We start from the raw sequence: 21721 nt of genomic DNA on the forward strand, positions 1-21721 counted from the left end.
GGGTGGTGAGGTGCGAAGTGTCCTTGACACATTGAGTGACAGAGGTGTTTTAAAACGTTTATCGGCGATCATTTTAGAGCTGCAGAAGCCACCACAAGGACCCGGATGTAAACAAAGGGTCTCTGGGCGATGGCCGAGGGTCCTGTCTAACGACTGGAACAATAACATTTCTACCGCGATCTGCCATTGCCCGTCGAAAATGGCTTGTTTTGACCCACTGTAAAAAGATATGGAGATATGGACCTTTTTCTCAAGATCCTATCATTGGGGCGGATGCACGTCCGTTTTTTGGGGCTGACTTCACATCCGTCCATTCCCTTTTTAAAGGGTCCTAGGATCATTCCTAAGTTGCGTTAGAGCGCCCTCTTGTGGAAAGCGCACGATCACAGCGTGACCATCTCATGGTTACCATGGAACATCTCGGCCAGGCTATGGGATGATGGGATATATCAATTCCTTTCCCTCTACTTCTGTGAATATGGAAGCTACAAACCACAAACTGAACAGTGCACTCCTTGTGCTCAACAGCACCACACCAGTAGGATCAAGTTCAAATTTAAAAAAAAAGTCAAAAGAGAAAAAAATAATAGTCTAGTCATGAATAATATCATGTATTCGGGAGGCAACATTTTTGCGTTCTGAATCCTGGCACACCACAAGATTACATGTGTTTTTATTTCATTTTATTGATTGAATATTTTATTGACAGTTTAAAAGTAAAAAAAAAGAAAGCCAAATGGATAATCTCAAAAAAGCCAATGGCTTGTTTCCATTGTGGTCCATAAACATTCAAACATCTAGACAAATAACAGTACAACAAACAACCGCACAAAAATGGTAAACATGATGATAACTTCAAAAGGAGGTGGGGGACCAGGGCTGCGAACACGTGGAGGATGCCACTCAAAAGAGACGTTGTGAAGCTCACTGAAGGAGTGAGTTGTTTGCAACCCTGGGGGCTAGTTGCAGAACATATTTAGCTAAGAGTAAGACCAATTAGAATTTTGAGTAGAGACATAATTTGATGTGCCATATGTCCATGATGCAGACCAGTGCAGATGGCACAATCTTAAATATCAGTTGTCATAGCCAAATCTTCCTCTTTATCTTACATTGTGTTCCTGGTTCAATTTAAATAAAATTCATAGTGGCATTAGCTAGTGCCCTTCTCATCAAAGCACGATACAAATACTTTTATTTAGACAGGGCAGTGTAGAGAGGTTGAGTGAGGGCAGGAGGGGGAAAACTGGAATCAAGGCAGGGATGTTACGATTATGTGGTTCACACTCCTGTCTGCCACCAGCATACCCCTCATCAAAACACGTTGGTTTGTGCTAGCTCAGTTTCTACTGACAGCCATGGAGTCACATTTCCTGCTCTGCTTGGCCTCAGCATTTCCCACAAGGCTAATAGGGCAAAGTTTTGACATTTTTAAACAAGCCTAAGTCAAAGAGACAGTTAGAATACAGCATTACGCTGTAGCACTGTTAACTAATACATTATACACATAGATTCTGCTTTTTTAGCTAATGAGCTTGGCGCTCTGCTTGCCTGTTAGCTAACGTCTGCGTGACTTCATGGTGTATTTATGTCTCTTACGTTCTTTGGGTCTCCTAGCCTTCTCTGTTTCTGTGTTGTAAATGGAGTTTACTCTCCATCTTTTATTACAGCTAATTTTCTGTCTTTGTTTCTTTTCTTGCTATGGTTTCGTTGTCTGTCTATATAACAAATAAAGCAGTTTGTCCCTCTGAGCTTGTGAGTAAACCCTCCTTTTTCGTATTGTTTGTCATCGACTATGTTTATCCCCGAACTACATGTTGGATTTCCCCATTGCATGGCTCTCTCCCTTATTCCTACAACACTCTGGGCCTCATTTTTCAGTGCGCCTTCACTCTCCTACCTCTTTACCTCCTCCTTCATATTAACTGCAGTGGAGTATTACATGTTGGCGTCCATTATAAGCCCACTGCTCATATTCACAGGGAGCCTGTTGGCTTCTCACTGCCATTCTCTCTGTGATTTCTACAGTCCAATCATCTCATCGCCTGCTCTCAAAGTCCCGTTTGCGGTCAAATTCACCAATAAATACTGGGCTGTAATTCAGCTGTATGATAGTCATCGTGCAAGGTTTAACTTTATGACTCCTGTCTTTATTCTCTTCATGTTGAGAAATGGTCATTAGCCTGCAATGCTAACCACTAGGCTAACCACATGAAAGAGAGGCCCCTGTTACAGAGTGTGACCTAATAGAAGAAGCCCATTAGCCGTTAACTACAGCCACATGTTACAGCCTGTTCTGAAAGACAGCAGGATGGATATGTTTAGTAGTGTTACGTAGTGTTAATGTTTTCATTTTCTTAATTCTCTGGTGCATTTCTGATCTCTGATCTGTTATATCCATTACAGTAAAACGGTGCATTTACAGTATATAGTGCCTCTTACCAGAGCACTTACAATGTGCATTACATTCACCCATTCACACACCGACAATGGAGGCAACCATACAACGCACCAATCTGCTCACCAGGAGCAGTTAGGAGTTAAGTGTGTCTTACTCTAGGACTCTTCAACACAAAGCCAGGTGTAGCTGGGTACTGAACCGGGAACCTATACGATTCCAAGACGGCCACTCTGCCTGAGCCAGTGTCGCCTCCCAGTGATTATTTCGGGACCAAACACTTACTTTCTTGTCTTATCTTAAGCACTGGATACATTCTCTTAGGGGTGACCATACAGTAAACAATGATTCACTTGAAAAAGTAAATTTTCATGGCGCTCAGGGTAATTCAGTGATATCATTCTTACTGTGCTGTTTATATTGTAGACAGTGTTTAGATGTTGAGCAGAGATCACCGATGTAGATGCAGAGCTAAAGAAGGCTGGTACAGTGTAGCAGTAGATTTGAAGAGCAGGAAATTAGAGATGTCCGATAATACCGGCCCCCGATATAAGAAAATGATGTCGAAATATTGGTATAGTTTTTCATTTATCAGTATTTATTGGCACTTTTTCCATAACTTAAGTTGAAGTCGTTCTCTTATTTTGCACAGAATGTTTACATTTGGAAAGCCATTTATGACTACATCCAGTGTCATAAAATCACAATAAAATTAGGCATAATGTGTTAATTCCACAAGATTATGTGATGTTGTTACCTGACATTAGTTTAGGTGAAAAAAGCCTGAATATATCGGTATCGGTTGATATCGGAATCGGAAATTAATTGATTAATTAATTTTGGCCAATATTAGCCAATATCGGGGAAATGTAATAATGGTCTTTTTATCGTGAATTGTTTCTTGTGCTTCTGTATTCATTTTCTCACTGTCTGCTGCTTCTGTTAAATTAAATAAACTAGACTAGACTGAACTTTAGTAGGATAACATAAACTATAAGGTTAGCATCATTGTCAGCTCGTATTAGTGCCAGCATATAGTGAACCTTATACAGGCTGGCTTTGTCAAGAGGCCTCTATAGTTTGACCTCCCATAATTATGTAACCCTACTCCTCCTGAGGCTGTGACACCCCCTCCTCCTTTCACCCTTCCTTTCCTTCCTCGTTTTCCTAGAAGAGAGTGTGGGCTCATCCAGCGTTGCCATGTCCGCTTATTATAAGCGACTTTAGGCTTGCATAAAGTCGCTTGGTAGTTGCAGGTTTTTTTTTTTTTTGGGCTTGTTTTTAAAGTGTAGTTGCTTATTTGGGCTTGCTTCCAAATGTTGTTTAAACCAGTGGTTCTCAAACATTTTCATGTCAAGGACCCCCAAATTGATATGTATTTGTCCGCGAACCTCCATCTGAAAATATTTTGTGCCAGGGACCCACGTACCAGATTTGTGTTGTTAAAATGTTTTAAAAATATTCCACTTTTTAAAATAGCAGATTTAACAAGCGTGTAGATCGTCTATTTTCAAATAATCCATGTACAGTATAGGTTTAACGTGCTTCTTTTGGGCTTGTTTTCATAGACCTGGTTGCTTGTTTCTCTTGCAAAATCTGGCAACACTGGGGCTCATCCCAGAGGCTTTGATGTGGCATGTTCAGTAAGACACACCAGAGCCATTGTCAGAGAACGATAGGCAGAGAGAGAGGGAATTGAGGTAGAAGGGGAGAATGGAAAAGATGAATGGCAAACAATAAATTAAATTAAGGAGAGCATTGGTGCCAGGAGAGAGAGAGTGAGGAATGTGATGTCAAAGAGAAAGGAGTGAATAGGAGAGAGAGACAGACACGTAATGTGTCATGATCTGTCTTTCAAGAGAATTGAATGGATGAAGAAGCATAAGAAAGAATTAGCCTATATGTTATGTTAATAGAGAATATCTAGTTCACACGAGTTCACTGGAATCAGGCACATTATACATATTATACACTGTATGACTCACTCACTCTCTCTCTCTCTCTCTCTCTCTCACACACACACACACACACACACACACACACACACACACACACACACACACACACACACACACACACACACACACACACACACACACACACACACACACACACACACACTCATGTGCCTGTGTTATGCTGAGTTCCCAGCTGAGTGCCTCCTGTTGCGCAGCAAAGAGCACTGTATGTACAGTATCTCTCACGTATCTCTTTTTTTCACTTTTGGGTCTGCATTGTTTAGCGGCTCCTCAATGTGTGATTAAAATTTGGGGTTGCGTGTCACTACACTGTTTGTGTGTGTGTGCGTTTGTGTGTTTTTTAGCCATCAGTAGTAGGCTATAATGTGTCAGGTTGTTCATGTCATGCTATAGTTGTTAAATGAGGCAGAAAACGTGGTTAGCGTGTGTGTGTGTGTGTGTGTGTGTGTGTGTGTGTGTGTGTGTGTGTGTGTGTGTGTGTGTGTGTGTGTGTGTGTGTGTGTGTGTGTGTGTGTGTGTGTGTGTGTGTGTGTGTGTGTGTGTGTGTGTGTGTGTGTGTGTGTGTGTGTGTGTGTGTGTGTGTGTGTGTGTGTGTGTGTGCGCGTAATGCTGCCAGAAACCCAGTTTGGTACAGATTTGACATTAGCATTTCAGCCCTAGCTTTTGAGGGAGGCCCTCTTGACACATGACACACTAATTAGCAGGCAAACTACACATGCTGCTGTCAGACAGTGAAGCCACTAAACGCTGTATTTAAAGCAGTGTTAGGGCCATGTGCTGCCTCTCATGCTGGGAAGGAGGCAGCATGAGTCATGCTAGCTGGCTAACACAATGTGACAGTGGAAGATATACCTCTGGGGGAATGAGCTAGCTATAGTTCTAGAACCTAAATCAACATTAGCATATTACTAATACACGCGCGCGCACACACACACACACACACACACACACACACACACACACACACACACACACACACACACACACACACACACACACACACACACACACACACACACACACACACACACACACACACACACACACACACACACACACACACACACACAAATGGTGACATCAGTGCCATTGAGCAGAAGATTCGGTTAGGTTTTCTCCAACTTCAAGTCAGTCATATGGTCTGTTAGTAGCCTGTGTGTGTCCATGGCCGTAAGCTGTTTCAGTGGGAATTTAGAATGAATATCTAGACTCTCTGACTCCTCTCCTCTCTTCTCCTCATCTGTCTCAGTAATGAGAGCCTTAATGGATCCTTCAGGGCCTCTAATCATGGCCCCTAATAAGTCAGCTAGCTAGATCCTATTGGCCTCGGGAGGTGTGTTTGTGTGTGTGTGTGTGTGTGTTTGTTTGTTTGTGTGCACGTGTGCACATGCACGTGTATGTTATTGAGACGGTAGGAAAGCTGACAGAGAGATAGTGTTGGAGCGACAGACAGTGTAGGAGAGACAGGAGAAAATGTTCTATTAGGATCTGATCCCAGACCAGCAGGGTCCCATGTGGTTCCAGACTCCACTACAACATCACTGGATACAACCTGGTTTTCTTCGTCAGTGGTTCATATAATAACCTTTTCTTAGATCAGGACCCACTTGAAAATCTCGAAAGCGTTCACGGCCCACCCATCTGGCCACTTAACACGATGGTCAGAAGGGTGGGCCGTGTGCATTCTCAAGAGCTTGTTTCCTAATCAATTTGTTGTTTCACAAAGAAAAAATACCATGACATAAAAAAAAGTTTATATACATTTTATATTATCAATAAAATCGTAGTGTTCTTCCAATTATTTGGTACGGCTGTTCTATGTATTTGTGGATAGTTTGACCTCCAAACGGACCGGTCAGTCTGTCTATTTGACCTGCCAATCTAACATTGCTGACCTCTGTTCGCAGGCCTTTGGGAACGCTAAGACAGCCCACAACAACAACTCCAGTCGCTTCGGCAAGTTCATCCAGGTCAACTACAGAGAGACGGGTACAGTTAGAGGGTGAGAGACACACACACACACACACACACACACACGTACATGCACATGTTTGTCCTGAGAGAAATGGAATATTGTCTTCTACATCTGACCAGCTGATTGTGTGTGTGTGTGTACGTGTGTGTGTGTGTGTGTGTGTGTGTGTGTGTGTGTATGTATGTGTGTGTGTGTGTGTGTGTGTGTGTGTGTGTGTGCGCGCGTGTGTGTACGTGTGTGTGTGTGTGTGTGTGTGTGTGTGTGTGCGCGTGTGCTTGTACAGGGCCTATGTCGAGAAGTACTTGTTGGAGAAGTCTCGCCTGGTCTACCAGGAGCACAACGAGAGGTGAGACGGACACAAACACAGACAGACTGACTGACTGACTGACTGACGACACAAGGGAAGAGTGACTGATACACAGGCAGACATAGTTAGATAGACTGACCTACTGACCTACAGACTGTTAAGGCCTCTAGAGACCGAGCCATATCAGCAGATGTCATGTCCTGACATCTCTGGACTACCCCAGAGATCAGATTGGGTGATGTCAGGTCACATCTTATGTTTACAGTTTGCTCCAAACACAAAACAAATCTCCTACTGGTTGAATACATGAATTAACTCAAAAGGTGTGCTTCCCGGGCGCAGATCTCCACCAGGCCTGTTTGCCTATACCCAGAGCTGCATGTGTCAGTCGTGGGGTGACTGAAAAGCGTTTGTGTCACCCCATATGGGAAGAAGTGAAAGCAGTTTTGGAGGTGCCCCTCAAAATGCTATTCCGATGTGGGTACAGTATGATTGGATGTTGCATTCCTGATATATGGCAATTTTCTTTTCTTTTTTAAGAAATAGGCCAAATCAGTATAAAAACTCTGTTTGATGGTCATTGTCACAACAATATTATTTGTAGTGAATTTGGTGGAAAAATTCAAGTTTCTGCAACAGGTGCCTCCTATCGGGTGGAAGTGAAATTGCTTTTGGGTATGCATTATTTAGAACCCCTTCAATGTGTGATAAAAAATATGGGTATGATTAAAAATATGGGTAGATCGGATGCTACGTTCATGGTTTGTGGCATTTTTTACCAAAAAGGCCCCTCCTGCAAAGAAAGTCAGTTGTATCAGAATGTGAAAAATCTGACTAATACTATTGTTACAAGACAGGGTGCCTATTTGTGGCACATTTCTGTATTTACCTGTCATATTAATTCTTAATCGCATCAATCTTGACCACTTGAACACCAGCATCCCTATTCTGGGAGGAACGTTCGCCAAAAGCCGATCTAGTGAGGGAGAGATTTGGTAGAGGGAAAAAGAGCGCAGTATAGAGGCAACTCAGTAGTATAGAGGGTTTAAACACAAAACTCTTTTGTTCCAGATGGGATATCCAGGCTACATCTCACGTTTCTATGTCCTTTGTCCTTTTAGAAACCAGACACTTAATGGGTCTCATTTCCTCAGTAGTAGACTTTAATGAAGCTCATGTTTCAATAAGACCATCCACTCTCCCACTTTAGTTAAATCAATCAATAATGTATTGTAATACACTAATTTATTAAAGACAGTTGAAGAAATGTGGATTCATGTCATGCTGTAATAACCATCTCCATGGTTATTACAGCATACCAACTTTGATCCTCTCTGCCTTTGTACCCCAGACACGCACGCACGCGTGCACGCACGCACGCACGCACGCACGCACGCACGCACGCACGCACGCACGCACGCACGCACGCACGCACGCACGCACGCACGCACGCACGCACGCACGCACGCACGCACGCACGCACGCACGCACGCACGCACGCACGCACGCACGCACGCACGCGCGCGCGCGCGCACGCACGCACGCACGCACGCACGCACGCACGCATGCACGCACGCACGCACGCACACACACACACACACCCCCCTCTGTCTCCATATCACTCATCTCCCACGGCGAGAGTAAATCCACCAGTCCCCAACCGAGCAAAACCGCTCGCTCCCATTGGTCACCACCATATCCCTCCTACACTCTGATTGGCTCTTCAAGCTCCTGTTTCAGTTGATGACAGGCCCCTGGCCCTCCTGACGCCATGTTGACGGACCCTGTAACTGAATATGACAACATGTCATCACAGACCGCTAGGACTGTGTGTGTCCTGTTTTCGCTCTACACGAAATATCTTGGCCAGAAATCGCCGATCTACAAGATCACCACGTGGCGCGTTACAAGCTTGTAGATCTGCTATTTTTTGCAGAAGTTTCCCCCCAGAATAGGGATGCTAGGGTTCATTGATGTGTTTGGCCACCGTTGATTTTTCTTCATTTAAAAAGAATTGCATCGCAACACATTGTAAGCCCAAAAAATATGAAATGCTTAAATAGCCTGGACCCGGACTTTGAGGACCACTAGGATCAGCTCCCCTCTGAGAATTCCTCCAATGTCTCCTCTCTGCTGCCTCCCACTCACTTCTCCTACTGTCTGTCTCTCCTACACTGTCTCCCTCTCAGCTCTCCTACTATCTGTCTCTTTTACGTTGTCTCCCTCTCACTTCTCCTACTGTCTGTCTCTACACTGTCTCCCTCTCAGCTCTCCTACTATCTGTCTCCTCTACGTTGTCTCTCTTTCACTTCTCCTACTGTCTGTCTCTCCTACACTGTCTCCCTCTCAGCTCTCCTACTATCTGTCTCTTTTACGTTGTCTGTCTCTCACTTCTCCTACTGTCTGTCTCTCCTACACTGTCTCCCTCTCAGCTCTCCTACTATCTGTCTCCTCTACGTTGTCTCTCTCCCACTTCTCCTACTGTTTGTCTCTTCTACGTTGTCTTCCTCTCAGCTCTCCTACTGTCTGTCATAATAAAGAACGTGAGGGTGGGCGGACCTTTTGAAGTGATCAATATAACAACTTGCTGAGTTTGCAGGTTGTAGAGAGCCAAGACAGAATCACATCTGACACACACGCACGCACGCACGCACGCACGCACGCACGCACGCACGCACGCACGCACGCACGCACGCACGCACGCACGCACGCACGCACGCACGCACGCACACACACACACGCACACGCACACGCACACACACACTGTCCTTGTCGAAGCAGATCGTCTCTACATACTGGTCTATTGTCTTCCTGAAACATGAGCTCTCTGGTTGGAAGGTGTTACATATTTGTTACATATCCTCAGGTTGGGGCCAAGCTGACACACACACACACACACACACACACACACACACACACACACACACACACACACACACACACACACACAGAGCGTTTCAGGTCTGGGACATGAGGTCACATTCTTCCAGTGTTCCTGCATGGAATGTGCACTTTTTAAACATCCTCATCTTGTCCACAACTGTCCTCTGGGACACCATGGTAACACTGATACATACCGCATGTTAGGAGACATTACAACACGTTAGGAAAAGAACAGGAAAGACAGCCTAACCTTACGGTTGTCAACCGCCCCTTGAAATAAGGAATCGTCCCTCATTCAGATGCTAAAAGACGTGTCCCTTATTGAACTGATACATTTTTGGGAATCAATCAATGACAAGATCAAACAGCTGATACACATATACTATGATACAGGTTGTAACCACTTACACTCTCTAGACTCTAAACTGGACCTGAGAAGTCTCTGTACTCCATCCATAGTTTCCTTTCAAGGCTATTTACAGATGAGGGTCGCCGTCCTCTCGCGTTTACAAAGTCAGGGAGAGAAGGCTGAGGCTGTCAGGGCCCTGTGTCAGCCACCCGGAACTAGAGGCTAGCAATCTGACACTGTGGGCAAAGCCAGGAAAGGCAAGAAGCCTTTCCCGGTGTCCCTTATTTGAATTTCAGGTAGTTGGCAACGCTACCTAACCCTGATCTGTGATCAGTTTAGCCTGGGGACAAACTGCAAAACCTCTTTTTATTTGTCTGTTTTGTTGTGTTTTTTAATATTAAATTGAAATGTGTGTGTGTGTGTGTGTGTGTGTGTGTGTGTGTGTGTGTGTGTAGGAACTACCATGTGTTCTACTACCTGTTGGCGGGATCCAGTGAGGAAGAGAGGTCGACCTTTCACCTCCTCAAACCTGAGGAGTACCACTACCTCAACCAGGTACAGCATGTACACACACACACACACACACACACACACACACACACACACACACACACACACACACACACACACACACACACACACACACACACACACACAGTACCTGTGTATTACAGTGCATTACAGTGTAAAATGCACAGAAACACAACACGGGTATTAAGCCAAGGTGAAAAGGTGCGTCTTAACACAAGCTTTAAAAGAGTCAATGGAGGACGAAGACCTAATGAAATGTGGCAAAATATTACAACGCCTTGGGGCAGGTATAGAGAAGTTGTGGTCACCCCTGCCTAGGTTGTAGCCGAGACCAAGGAACAGACAGGAGAAGTGTGGTCAAAGGATCTTAAAGGCCTGGAGGTGGAATAGGGGCAAAAGGGGTCAGAAACATATCGTTACTGTCGGGTGCAAACCTCATATGTCCAAAACTGTCACTTTTCAGGATTCAAATCCCAAAATAGCAAAAATAGCAGATCTACAAGCTTGAAACACGTCACATCGCGATGCGTTCTCAGCTTGTAGATCTGCTATTTTAGATACTTTTGCTTGACACTGTAGTAATAGTATGATCAAGTAGTGCATTAATTTACGAACAAACGTAAAAAGTTAAAATATGGAGATATGAGGTTTCTGCCTGACAGCAACGATATTATGGTGCCAATGCATTTAATGCCTTAAAAACAGACGGTAAAACCTTAAATTGGATTGTGTATTTGACAGGCAGCCAGTGAAGAGAGGCCAGTATAGGGGAGATGCAGTGCCTCTCTTCCTAGTGCCAGTCAGGAGCCTAGCAGCTGCTGCTTTCTGAAATAACTGCATCTGAGATAGAGATGACATGATTCCAGTTTACAGTGTGTATCATCAGCCTACCAGCAGTAGGGAATACTATGCTTACAACAAAAATGGAACCTAAGGTGAGCAGAGAAAATCAAATGTGACCTAAAATGGAACCTTGAGGTTCTCCAAACGTGATACTGTAGGTGCCAAAGAAGAAGAGTTAAATAGGACGCAAACCATTGTAAGGCAGTACCCTGAATTCTTGTCTTACAGTCAAACTGATACAGTGATAAAGTGCTTCCTGCATTTTCCCCTCCAGTGATCATTTTGAATTGTAATGGCAATGCACTTACACAATACATATTTTGCACGTTTGTTTTCATGGTCCAAAGAGGTCTACCCTGAGGTAGACCTCTGAAATAATTCATAGCTGCTTTCCTGAACCTTTTCTTTTAGTTTTTAGTTTATTTTTAACCACATGATGAACCCTATATCCCAATTCTGGGCATGTCATAAATCATAATTGGCTTTGGGCATAAGCGTAATCCCACTTTTCAGAAGCTGGCATACCTGTTTCCCGTTCCATTTCCCCATAGATTGGTTTGATTGGCTCGACAGCAGGTTGAACCGGAAACACACAACACCTTCACATGTGTTTCCGGGTACAGTATGCCACCTTCTGAAAGCTGGGACTACAGTTATGCACAGAGACTTTATCCATTTATATGTTGGCTATTCAAAAATAGCAGATCTACAAGCTCACAGTGTGTCAGTTCGTGCCGCGCTGCGAGCTTGTACATCTGCTATTTAAAAAAATACTTGAAACATATCGAAAGTGTTTGGATTTATTTTTTTACCCCAAATCTTCTCTTTTGGGGGTCCCTGGCACAGAATATTTTCAGATGGGGGTCCGTGGGTGGGTGGGTGTTTGTTTTTAATGATCAATCAATTGATTGTGTTCCAGCTTGGATCAATGGAACTAACATATTATACTTTTATTCATCAGTATCACAATGAAAACTCACTTTTCAAAAAAAATCCGTGACATCTTTGTTCAAATATTTTTAGCCTCTTCATATTATGAAAATGAAAGGCAAATTAATTGTGACTACAACAACAATAGTATTATTTGACAACAGCCCAATATCTACCTGAACCTGCCAGAGTGGTGGGAAGCCAATAAAGTTTGCCCGCTTGTCGTGCGACGGTGTCGCGGACAGAAAATAGCAGATCTACAAGCTCACAGCGGGATGCATCTGCGCCGCGTTGTGAGCTTGCAGATGAGCTATTTTCGGCGCGCGACACTGTCGTACGACAGAGTACAAATCGGAATCAATAGGACAATCTACTGCATTGTAGCAGCCAGCAGGTGTTCATCTGACCCTGCAGTATCTGTATGGAAACTAGCAGAATAATAATGTATCCGCTCTACTGTACCACCCACTGTTTAGTGTGTGTGTGTGTGTGTGTGTGTATGTGTGTGTGTGACTGTGTGCGTGTGTGCATGTGTGTGTTGGCAGCGGATGTGTGCATTATTCTCATGAGGATGTGAAAAAAACGGATGTAAGAATCTCTTTCTTCCTTCAGGCTTCTCAAAATAACAGTTTTGTCTTAATTTCTAATCCCCTCGACAACATTGACACACACACACACACACACACACACACACACACACACACACTGCCTGTTACTATGCAGCTCTGTTTCCATGGTGACATCAGTCAAGTGTTAATCTGACTCTCGTGCCGGGGGGCCCAATGGCCGTGTGTGTGTGTGTGTGCGCACCCGTGTGTGTGTTTGTGTGCATGTAAACATAAACAACTAATGGCATCCAGCCATTATGCCATGATGTCTCCCATAGGAGTCTGACACACGCGCACGCACGCACGCACGCACGCACGCACGCACGCACGCACGCACGCACGCACGCACGCACGCACGCACGCACGCACGCACGCACGCACGCACGCACGCACGCACACACACACACACACACACACACACACACACACACACACACACACACACACACACACACACACACACACACACACACACACACACACACACACACACACACACACACACACACAAACTGCCCCTGTCTCTCAACAGTGCAGGAATATTTGGATTCTAGAGTTAAAGCACCACAGTATTTTTTTGTGTTTTTCATCTGCTCCAGTGTCAACCCGTAGTTGTAAACATTGATTCCAGAGCCACCATGGGCCAGTTTTGACGAATAAGTCTTTGCAGTCACGTAAATGTGTGTCTGAGTGTTAACTTTTTCTAATCCAGTCTACTTCGCTTCCAGATGACAAAGAAACCACACAAACACCCCTGGGACAGTTACTATGACATGGAGCCGGTCAGTATACTGTGACTGATGAGCTCTCTGTGTGTGTGAGTCGGTGCGTGGGTGTCGGTGACGGTGTGTGCTTGCTTGCATATATTGTTGTGTGTTGTGTCGCTGGCTCTCAGTGCTTGTTTCGGTCACTGTGTTGTCATGTGTTCGCAACCCATCAACACACACTTCTCTCCACCGGACCTGGCACAGATAGATGGAGGTGTTCTGGGTTGATGTCATGTGATTTATTCACAACACATCCAACTGAAACAGTTAAGGGACACGTTGACTTTTGGAACTTTTAATGCTTAGCTCCAGTTCCACGTGTCTTATCAGTTTCCATAAGACTATTGTTTTGGAAATTCAGGTGCCAGAGACGGCACAGCAGTAAAAGTTACAGATACAGGGCAAAGAAGTACAATAGTTAGAGAAGCATAACATCACTATTTGCAAAACAGCAGCCAGGAAACATAATCTAAAATTAAACCGACAAGCGTTGACATCAAGCCAGAATGTTGGTATGTTCTTTCTGGGATTCTCGGTGGATTCGGTGGATTTCAAACATCAGCTACAGTGTTATATTATCGTTGCTGTCGGGCAGAAACCTTGTATCTCCATATTTAAACTATGTTTTTTTCATAAATGAAAGCCCTACTTCATCATACAAGATTGTCACCCACAAGTAGTGAAAATAGCTGATGTACAAGCTCACAGCGCGTTGCATTGCGACGCGCTGTGAGCTTGTTGATCGGCTATATTAAAAAAACGGCTTTGGACGTACAAGGTTTCCACCTGATAGCGACGATATCTTGTTTAAATGTCTAGCAAACCCCCGACTGAAGAAGAGGTATCTCTCTCCTTTTCTTTATTTCTACACAGAAGATTCTAGCATACAAATGAACTGTTATTGGCCCGGTCCATATAGAGTTAAACGAACACTCCCAATTTTACTGTCTATGCGTCATTCATTTCCCCCCAACTCTCCCTCTAGCAGCACAGTATGTTGTTGCTGTCAGGTGGGAAAATCGTGATCTACAAGCTCACAACACGTCGTGAGCTTGTAGCTCTGCTATTTTCACTGCTTTTGTGTGACACTCTTGTATGATGTAGTAGAGCATTCATTCATGGAAAAAACATAAAAACGTGAAATATGGATATAGGAGCTCTCTGCCTGACGGCAACGATGTTGCTTTCATGCTGTGAATCTCAGCGGTCACCCTCTGACATCATCAGTCTGTGACCCCTAGCTCCAAAGGAGGTGATGTCACTGTCTGCACAGACTGTCTGACACACACACACACACACACACACACACACACACGAACACACACACACACACACACACACACACACACACAGACACAGACACAGACACACACACACACACACACACACACACACACACACACACACACAAAACCTCCCCATGCAAAAACCCATGACAGCTGTCCCAACAACTGATCGACCCCCTTGGGCCAACTTAACCTTTGACCCCTGCCTGGAATCAGCCAATAGGCACAGGGCCGACAGGGGAGACTGTCCTCGGACACACATGATGAAACTATAAGGTAGCCAAACAGGCTAAATAAATGCACAATGCACAATGTAAATTCACAATATAGCTACCACCATCATTAGCAGCAACAGGTATGTAGCAGCGTAATGCTGAGTTCACACTGGCAGATACAAAAGATACAAAGCTACAAAACAAAGCAGCATATCTGTCGTCGAGTCGCTGTTTAACCCATTAAGACCTGAGGCCGATTCTACAAATGCCTTCTAAATCAGTAGTTCTCAAACTTTTTCGTGCCAAGGACCTGAGGAGCTACAAACGTCGGGTGTAGATTTTGTAGCAGCTACAAACGTCGGGTGTTGCTTTGTATGTCGCTGGCTTCCATTGGAAACGCATAGTAGACTGTAGCTTGGTATCTGCCATTGTGAACACAGCATAATGCACTACTGTATGAAATGACAGTAACAATCCAGAAAGGTTGCTGTGCTGTGGAGATATTGTTGAAACCTTGTATCTACATATTTCAATTTAAAAATAAAAGATCATGGTGGAACACCTCCAGGCTAAAGGAGCGGACCCCGGTCAACTGAAGAATATACGTAGGCTTTTAGTGGTTAAAGGGACATTTTACACATTAAGGGGTGACACGAGAGCTCGTCCCTCTTACGCTGGGTGTGTCGCTCAAGGGTTCTGGTGTTTGCTGATTTGCTTTGTGTGTCTCTTTTGAGTGTGCTTGTTGATTTGCTGTCTGGCTGTGGGTGTGGGTGGCATGCTGGTTTCGGCCACAATTTAATGGTTTGCACAATGAAACATTACAATTAACAATGTAGGCATTTAGCAGACGCTCTTTATCCAGAGCGACTTACAGTAAGCAGTAAGCACTAAGGCTAAGCAGTTGAGAAGCAGTTCAGAAGCACTTAAAATCTAGATGAAATGAAGGTAAGTTATGTTGAATCCTTGAAGTGCCAGTTTGTACGTTATTTTTAGAAAGATACAGTATTAGGGAATGTTAATGTTTAGTAAAGTAATAAGATACGAGAGGGTGTGCTACATCGTGGTTATTGGCATTGCTGCTCTGCGGCGTCCCACACAGCTGTGCAGATAACCACAGTATAGAATGACCTTCAGTGTTTTACTGCTTTTATACAATAGTTACTAAGAAAATAAAACGTATTGCATGTTCATTGCTGTCGGGTGGAAATCTTGTATATCCAAAACCGTTTCTTTTTTTTATTATTATTATATAGAAAGATACAAGGTTTCTGCCCGACGGCAACGACTTGAGGATTATACGTTGTAGTCAGGGGATCAGGAATGTTTTCTCAAACCCCAATTTCAGAATTCATTTACGTCACCTCAACATGGCTGTGCACACCGTCAACAGCAAACATTACTTGTACGAGATTGTGTGCTAAACAACGATCTGGCAAGAAGTTGTTTGAAAACTCCAGAGTTGCTTGTTTCAAAGTGCTGATGAACTGAAATTGAAGGATAAATGCAGGAGAAAAGGGACACGCGTACACACACACACACACACACACACACACACACACACACACACACACACACACACACACACACACACACACACACACAGTGGGAGACAGGCAGCCTCCAGAACTCCCACCACAATCTGAAGCGTACATTTCCAACAGGACTAGAGTTACGACCACAGGACGTGAAGACTTGAGTTAGACACATAATCAGTCTTTGTTTGAAATAGGTTTAAAGAACAGATTCCTCCTTAAATGCCTCAAATCAGCCCTGTAGTTCTGTCCTATCAGCATGGAGGGGAAAGCATTCCTCTACTACCAGCCAGTGTTGCCAGACTTTGTGAGAGAAGGTCTACAAACACAAGCCCAAAAGAAGTGACTAGGTCGCGTGATCACACACACTGGGGGTCCCCAGCGAACCACTTCAACCCTATATACGGTACATAGGCTATTTTTTTTAAAGCTTGAAAAGATAATGAAATATTGGGAATATTTCATTTTAAATACACAAAATCTTGTATGGGGGTCCCTGGCACAACATATTTTCAGATGGGGGTCCTTGGACAAATGCATATTAATTTGGAGGTCCTTGACATGAAAATGTTTGAGAACCACTGGTTTAAACTACATGAGACTGCAAGCCCAAATAAGCAACTAAACTTAAGAAACAAGCCCAAAATACTGCAATACTGCCAGTATTTACAAGCGACTTTACAGAAGAAAAGAAACAAGCCCAAGGTCGCTTATAATAAGCAGACATGGCAACACTGACTACCAGCCAACACACTGATCTCTTAATTCTCGCTGCTTCCTCCTGTGGAGTCACATTGTGCCTCTCGGGTTAGATGCAGTGGTGGACAGTAACTAAGTACATTTACTTGAGTACTGTACTTAAAGGTAGGGTAAGTCATCATTTATTTTTTTAAAGGTAGGTAGGGTAAGTGATATTTTTTGGTTAATAAAACAAAAAGTTTAACAAAACCCTTTGTTAAAAGTTTAAAGCACTATATTCTGATAGTACTCATTGCTATAGAGTGTTTGTTCAGTAACAGGGGTCTCCCCATCTCTCCAGCCCTTTAATAAAAAGAAAATACATTTTCAGCCAAAATTTCAGCCAATCAGTAGAGAGTACCCATTTATCAGCTTAATTTTCATAGTGTTCCAGTTCCAATTTTGTCTGCTCATTTCTTGTGTCAAGTGAATGCGTCATCACTTCGAATTTCACTTGTTTTCATCTGTCTTCTGTCTGAGTTCTCTATCCTGATTGGATACAATTGGTATCCTGACCTGAAAATGCATTTTCTGTTTAATAAAGAGCTGGAGAGACATGGAGACTCCTGTTACGTGTTAGATAGCTCTATATTCTGATAGTAATCATTGCTTCAGAGTGTTTGTTCAGTAAAAGGGGGTCTCCCTGTCTCTCCAGCTCTTCAGTAAAGAAGAGAAAATGTTTCAGGTCGGGATACCAATTTTATCCAATCAGGAGAGAGAACTAATACAGGATACTGGATAAACAAGTGACAAAGAAAATTTGGAAGTGACAAAACAAAGAAATAAGCAGATAAAACTGGAACACTATCTTTGATTTGCTGAATTTGGCAACCCAGCTGAAAATGTATTTCATGTTTATTAAAGAGCTGGAGAGACAGACAGACCCCTGTTACTGAACCAACACATGTTCTGTCTTCCTGTGTTTGTGCTCCTGCCATGACTTAATTACTGACTGTCTGACAAACACACACACACGCACGCACAGTCACACACACACACACACACACACACACACACACACACACACACACACACACACACACACACACACACACTTTTTCATTCAGTTAATTCTCTCCAACTCGACACTGTTTTGTACTGCAAGTACTATAATCACCATCTACATCTCTAATGGGTAGAGATGTAGATGGTCCCTAAAACGGGAGCGTAAATGTCTGTTTGAATGTTATGGACTTTTCGGTCTCTGATGACACACACCCACTGTGCGTGCGTGTGACGACCATCCATAGACTTAGAACAACATTCTTCTGCACCACAGCCTGCTTTCAGACAACCACCAGTGTCCTACAGTATAGTAACCTCTGCCCTATAGTTTAGAAGCTGAGTTTAGAATGAAAGTGTGTGTGCATGCGTGTGTGTATGCATGCGTGCATGCATGCATGTGTGTGCACCATAGAGGCTAAAAAGAGGTACATCACTTCTGTATGTAAAGCCAAACTGAGAAAAAAGAATTCAAAGGTTCATCTCCATGGTAGTGGTGAGGCTAACACAGTGGTGTGATGTTTATTGATATAAAATTTGAACTCGGGTCACTTTGATGTTAACAACATAGTCTCTCCTGTTAATATTTTTGCGTTGCTAACATGTAACATGCATGTTACATGTTACATGCATGTTACATGTTACATGGACCCCCATTTGATACCATTTGTTTCTCTGGGACACCTACAGTATATCTACAATCGTCAGCGCTATAGTTGAACTCTGAATGTCTGCTTTTAAACACCAAAAAGACTGTGTCACAAAGAGGCCAGTTAAAACAGTACTCTCTTGAAATGTGTTCTTGGGAGGGGGGGGGGGGGGACTTTAATTGGTAACACAATTCAAGTACCTCGGAGTCATCCTGGACTCAACCCTAGCTTTTGAAAGTCACAATCAAGAAGGTCTCCAACACTGTCAACTTTAACTTGCAACATTTCAAACAAATTAGGCCTTTTCTAACAGTTGGAGCTGCCAGGACGTACTTGGCTACTTGCACTGAATGATCTTCTCTCACATTCAGTACTGTTTCACAAATTGGTCTTGCACAGGTGTGACGACACTCAAGCCCCTAGAACAGTTATAATATAAGAGAACTACAAAGGTATCTGATTTTAAAAATCACATACCGGTAGTACCATCACTGCAGCATCCTAAAAATATATAGGTTTTTTACCTTTGATAACTTGAAGCTCTTTAAACTGTGTGCCGTGTATAAAACTTGACATGGTTTTTGACATGGTTTATGGGGGAATTTATAAAACGGAAGCCCGACACAGGCATCAGTACAAGGGCCGTCACCAGAGGGGATTGTGAGGTGTAGTCTAGACGCACAGCCAAAATTCCTTTTCAGTTCAAGGAAGCGCAATCAGTCAGAGACTCGTAAGTGATGTATACTTTATTGGATTACAAAAATGACAGTGACTTTGCAGAAATAGATGTTTAGCCAGTGATTTTTTTGTTTAGTCTTTTCTCCCAAAAAGACCCAAACAAGTGGACGTGTAAAGTGTTGAATTGTTTCATTTAGAAAATCAATCTTTGTGTGTGTAACACTTTGTTTTGTTATTAGAACGATTAGTTGTACTTTTTTAAACTTTTTTGTCTACAATCTCACAATGTGAGCTTGTAGATCGTTTTTTCTCGTTGTGCGCGACAAGTATGAACTGGACTTTAGAGAGAACTGTGTCTGTTCAGTACACAGAGGTCAGTGTGTTGGTATGTTCAGTAGTTCAGTACAGAGGTCAGTGTGTTGGTATGTTCAGTACACTACACAGAGGTAAGAGGTCATTATGTTATGTTCAAATGTGTTGATACTGCTAGAGTGTTAATGCTGATTACTTTCTCTGTCGTGTGTGTGTGTGTGTGTGTGTGTGTAGGATTGTTTTGCAGTAGAAGGAGAGGATCTCAAACATGACTTTGAACGTCTACAGCTGGCAATGGAGATGGTGGGCTTCCTCCCTGCAACACGGAAACAGTAAGATGCGCACATGCACACACACAGACACACAGACTCACACACACACACACACACACACACACACACACACACACACACACACACACACACACACACACACACACACACACACACACACACACACACGCACACAACTGTAAAATATAATTTATCACACATTTCAAAGTAACCCACAACCACAACAGGAATAAAAATTACAAAAAAAGAATCATGTGGATCTCGGGATCCATATGGCAAGATGTCAGCCTGATCAGAGCCCCATTGACTTGCATTATGAAATGAATGTTAAATATTTCAAAATGTAAAAAAGAAATACATGTTTGGCAGTACTTTTGTGGCAGAAGAAAATTGCCGCTGATCGGTCCAGCGGATTGCAAGATTAGCTGACAGGGAGAGAGAGCCCAATAACCCAGAGAGAGAGAGAGAGCGGAAGAGCACAGTAACCCTGGCAACGCCGGGAAAGCTGATAACGCAGTGCGAAGCGTAGCATCATCTGCTTGTGGAGAAATAGATGTTTACATCAATTAATTTCAAAGGACATTAAAAAAACGCCTGCATCCATAACGCCAGCATCCATATTCTGGGGGGAACATTATCCAAAAGAAAACCGGCTATTTTTGGTGAGGACAAACTTGGTGTACACGGAAAAAAGCAGTCAGAGTACAGAGCCGACTCAGGTCCGGTTTACTAGCTACGGTGGAGGTTTACTTTGAGGCTGTGCATGTGTACTTCAGTCAGTAGAAAACATCTACGATGTCTCTCCCTGCAGGATCTTCTCCCTGCTGTCGGCCATCCTGCACCTGGGGAACATCCGCTACAAGAAGAAGACGTACAGAGACGACTCCATCGACATCTGCAACCCAGAGGTCCTGCCCATCGTCTCTGAGCTGCTGGAGGTATGCTGTGCTGTGCACCATTAGTCTCTCCAGCCAGACTGCTGACTCCCACAATCTTCAAATGCTTCCGTCATACAGTCTGTGCAACGGAAGCTCTGAAAACCTGCCTCCCCTCGCCTCCGTTTCGTCTTTGCAGTTGCAGATATTTTGAAATATATTTTCGTGAAGGGAAATGACGAACAGATGACAGCTTTCTTTCTCGGCTTTCGGGGGGCTTAGTTCCAGACTCTATATAGCATTCGGAGATTGTGGAATAGTTGTCTGGCTACGCGAGACTAATGCAGGATTGACTCCTCCATGACAATGACACCTCATGAGAAATGCTTTGGTATTGTTGTAAACAGTATGTTTATTTCTATGCAAGATAATCAATGACAACCCGTGCAGGTATTACAAAATAATGCATCATCATGCAGAGGCCAATTACCTCAGCAGAGTGCATAATTTTTGGGTTATCCCACTCATACCATTGCACTACAATTAAAATATAAAGAGTGTTTATTTATA

General features: G+C 43.5%; 1 protein-coding gene across 10 annotated transcripts in view; it reads left to right on the forward strand.

The window, feature by feature from the left end:
* Positions 1 to 21721, forward strand: part of LOC308092563 (unconventional myosin-IXAb-like) — a 133306-nt gene that overhangs the window by 61136 nt on the left and 50449 nt on the right. For 9 of the 10 annotated variants that reach the window (XM_080438529.1, XM_080438532.1, XM_080438531.1 and 6 more), the window contains exons 3-8: positions 6285 to 6379; positions 6636 to 6698; positions 10347 to 10446; positions 13532 to 13585; positions 20218 to 20315; positions 21088 to 21214. In XM_080438529.1, coding sequence (XP_080294655.1) covers positions 6285 to 6379; positions 6636 to 6698; positions 10347 to 10446; positions 13532 to 13585; positions 20218 to 20315; positions 21088 to 21214 — 537 coding nt within the window. The remainder of the gene's footprint in view (positions 1 to 6284; positions 6380 to 6635; positions 6699 to 10346; positions 10447 to 13531; positions 13586 to 20217; positions 20316 to 21087; positions 21215 to 21721) is intronic. The other variant, XM_080438534.1, reaches the window with a different exon arrangement.

The sequence above is a fragment of the Gymnoscopelus braueri genome, assembly GCF_963280865.1.
Source record: "Gymnoscopelus braueri genome assembly, chromosome: 9".
In the NCBI taxonomy this organism is placed as follows: Eukaryota; Metazoa; Chordata; class Actinopteri; order Myctophiformes; family Myctophidae; genus Gymnoscopelus; species Gymnoscopelus braueri.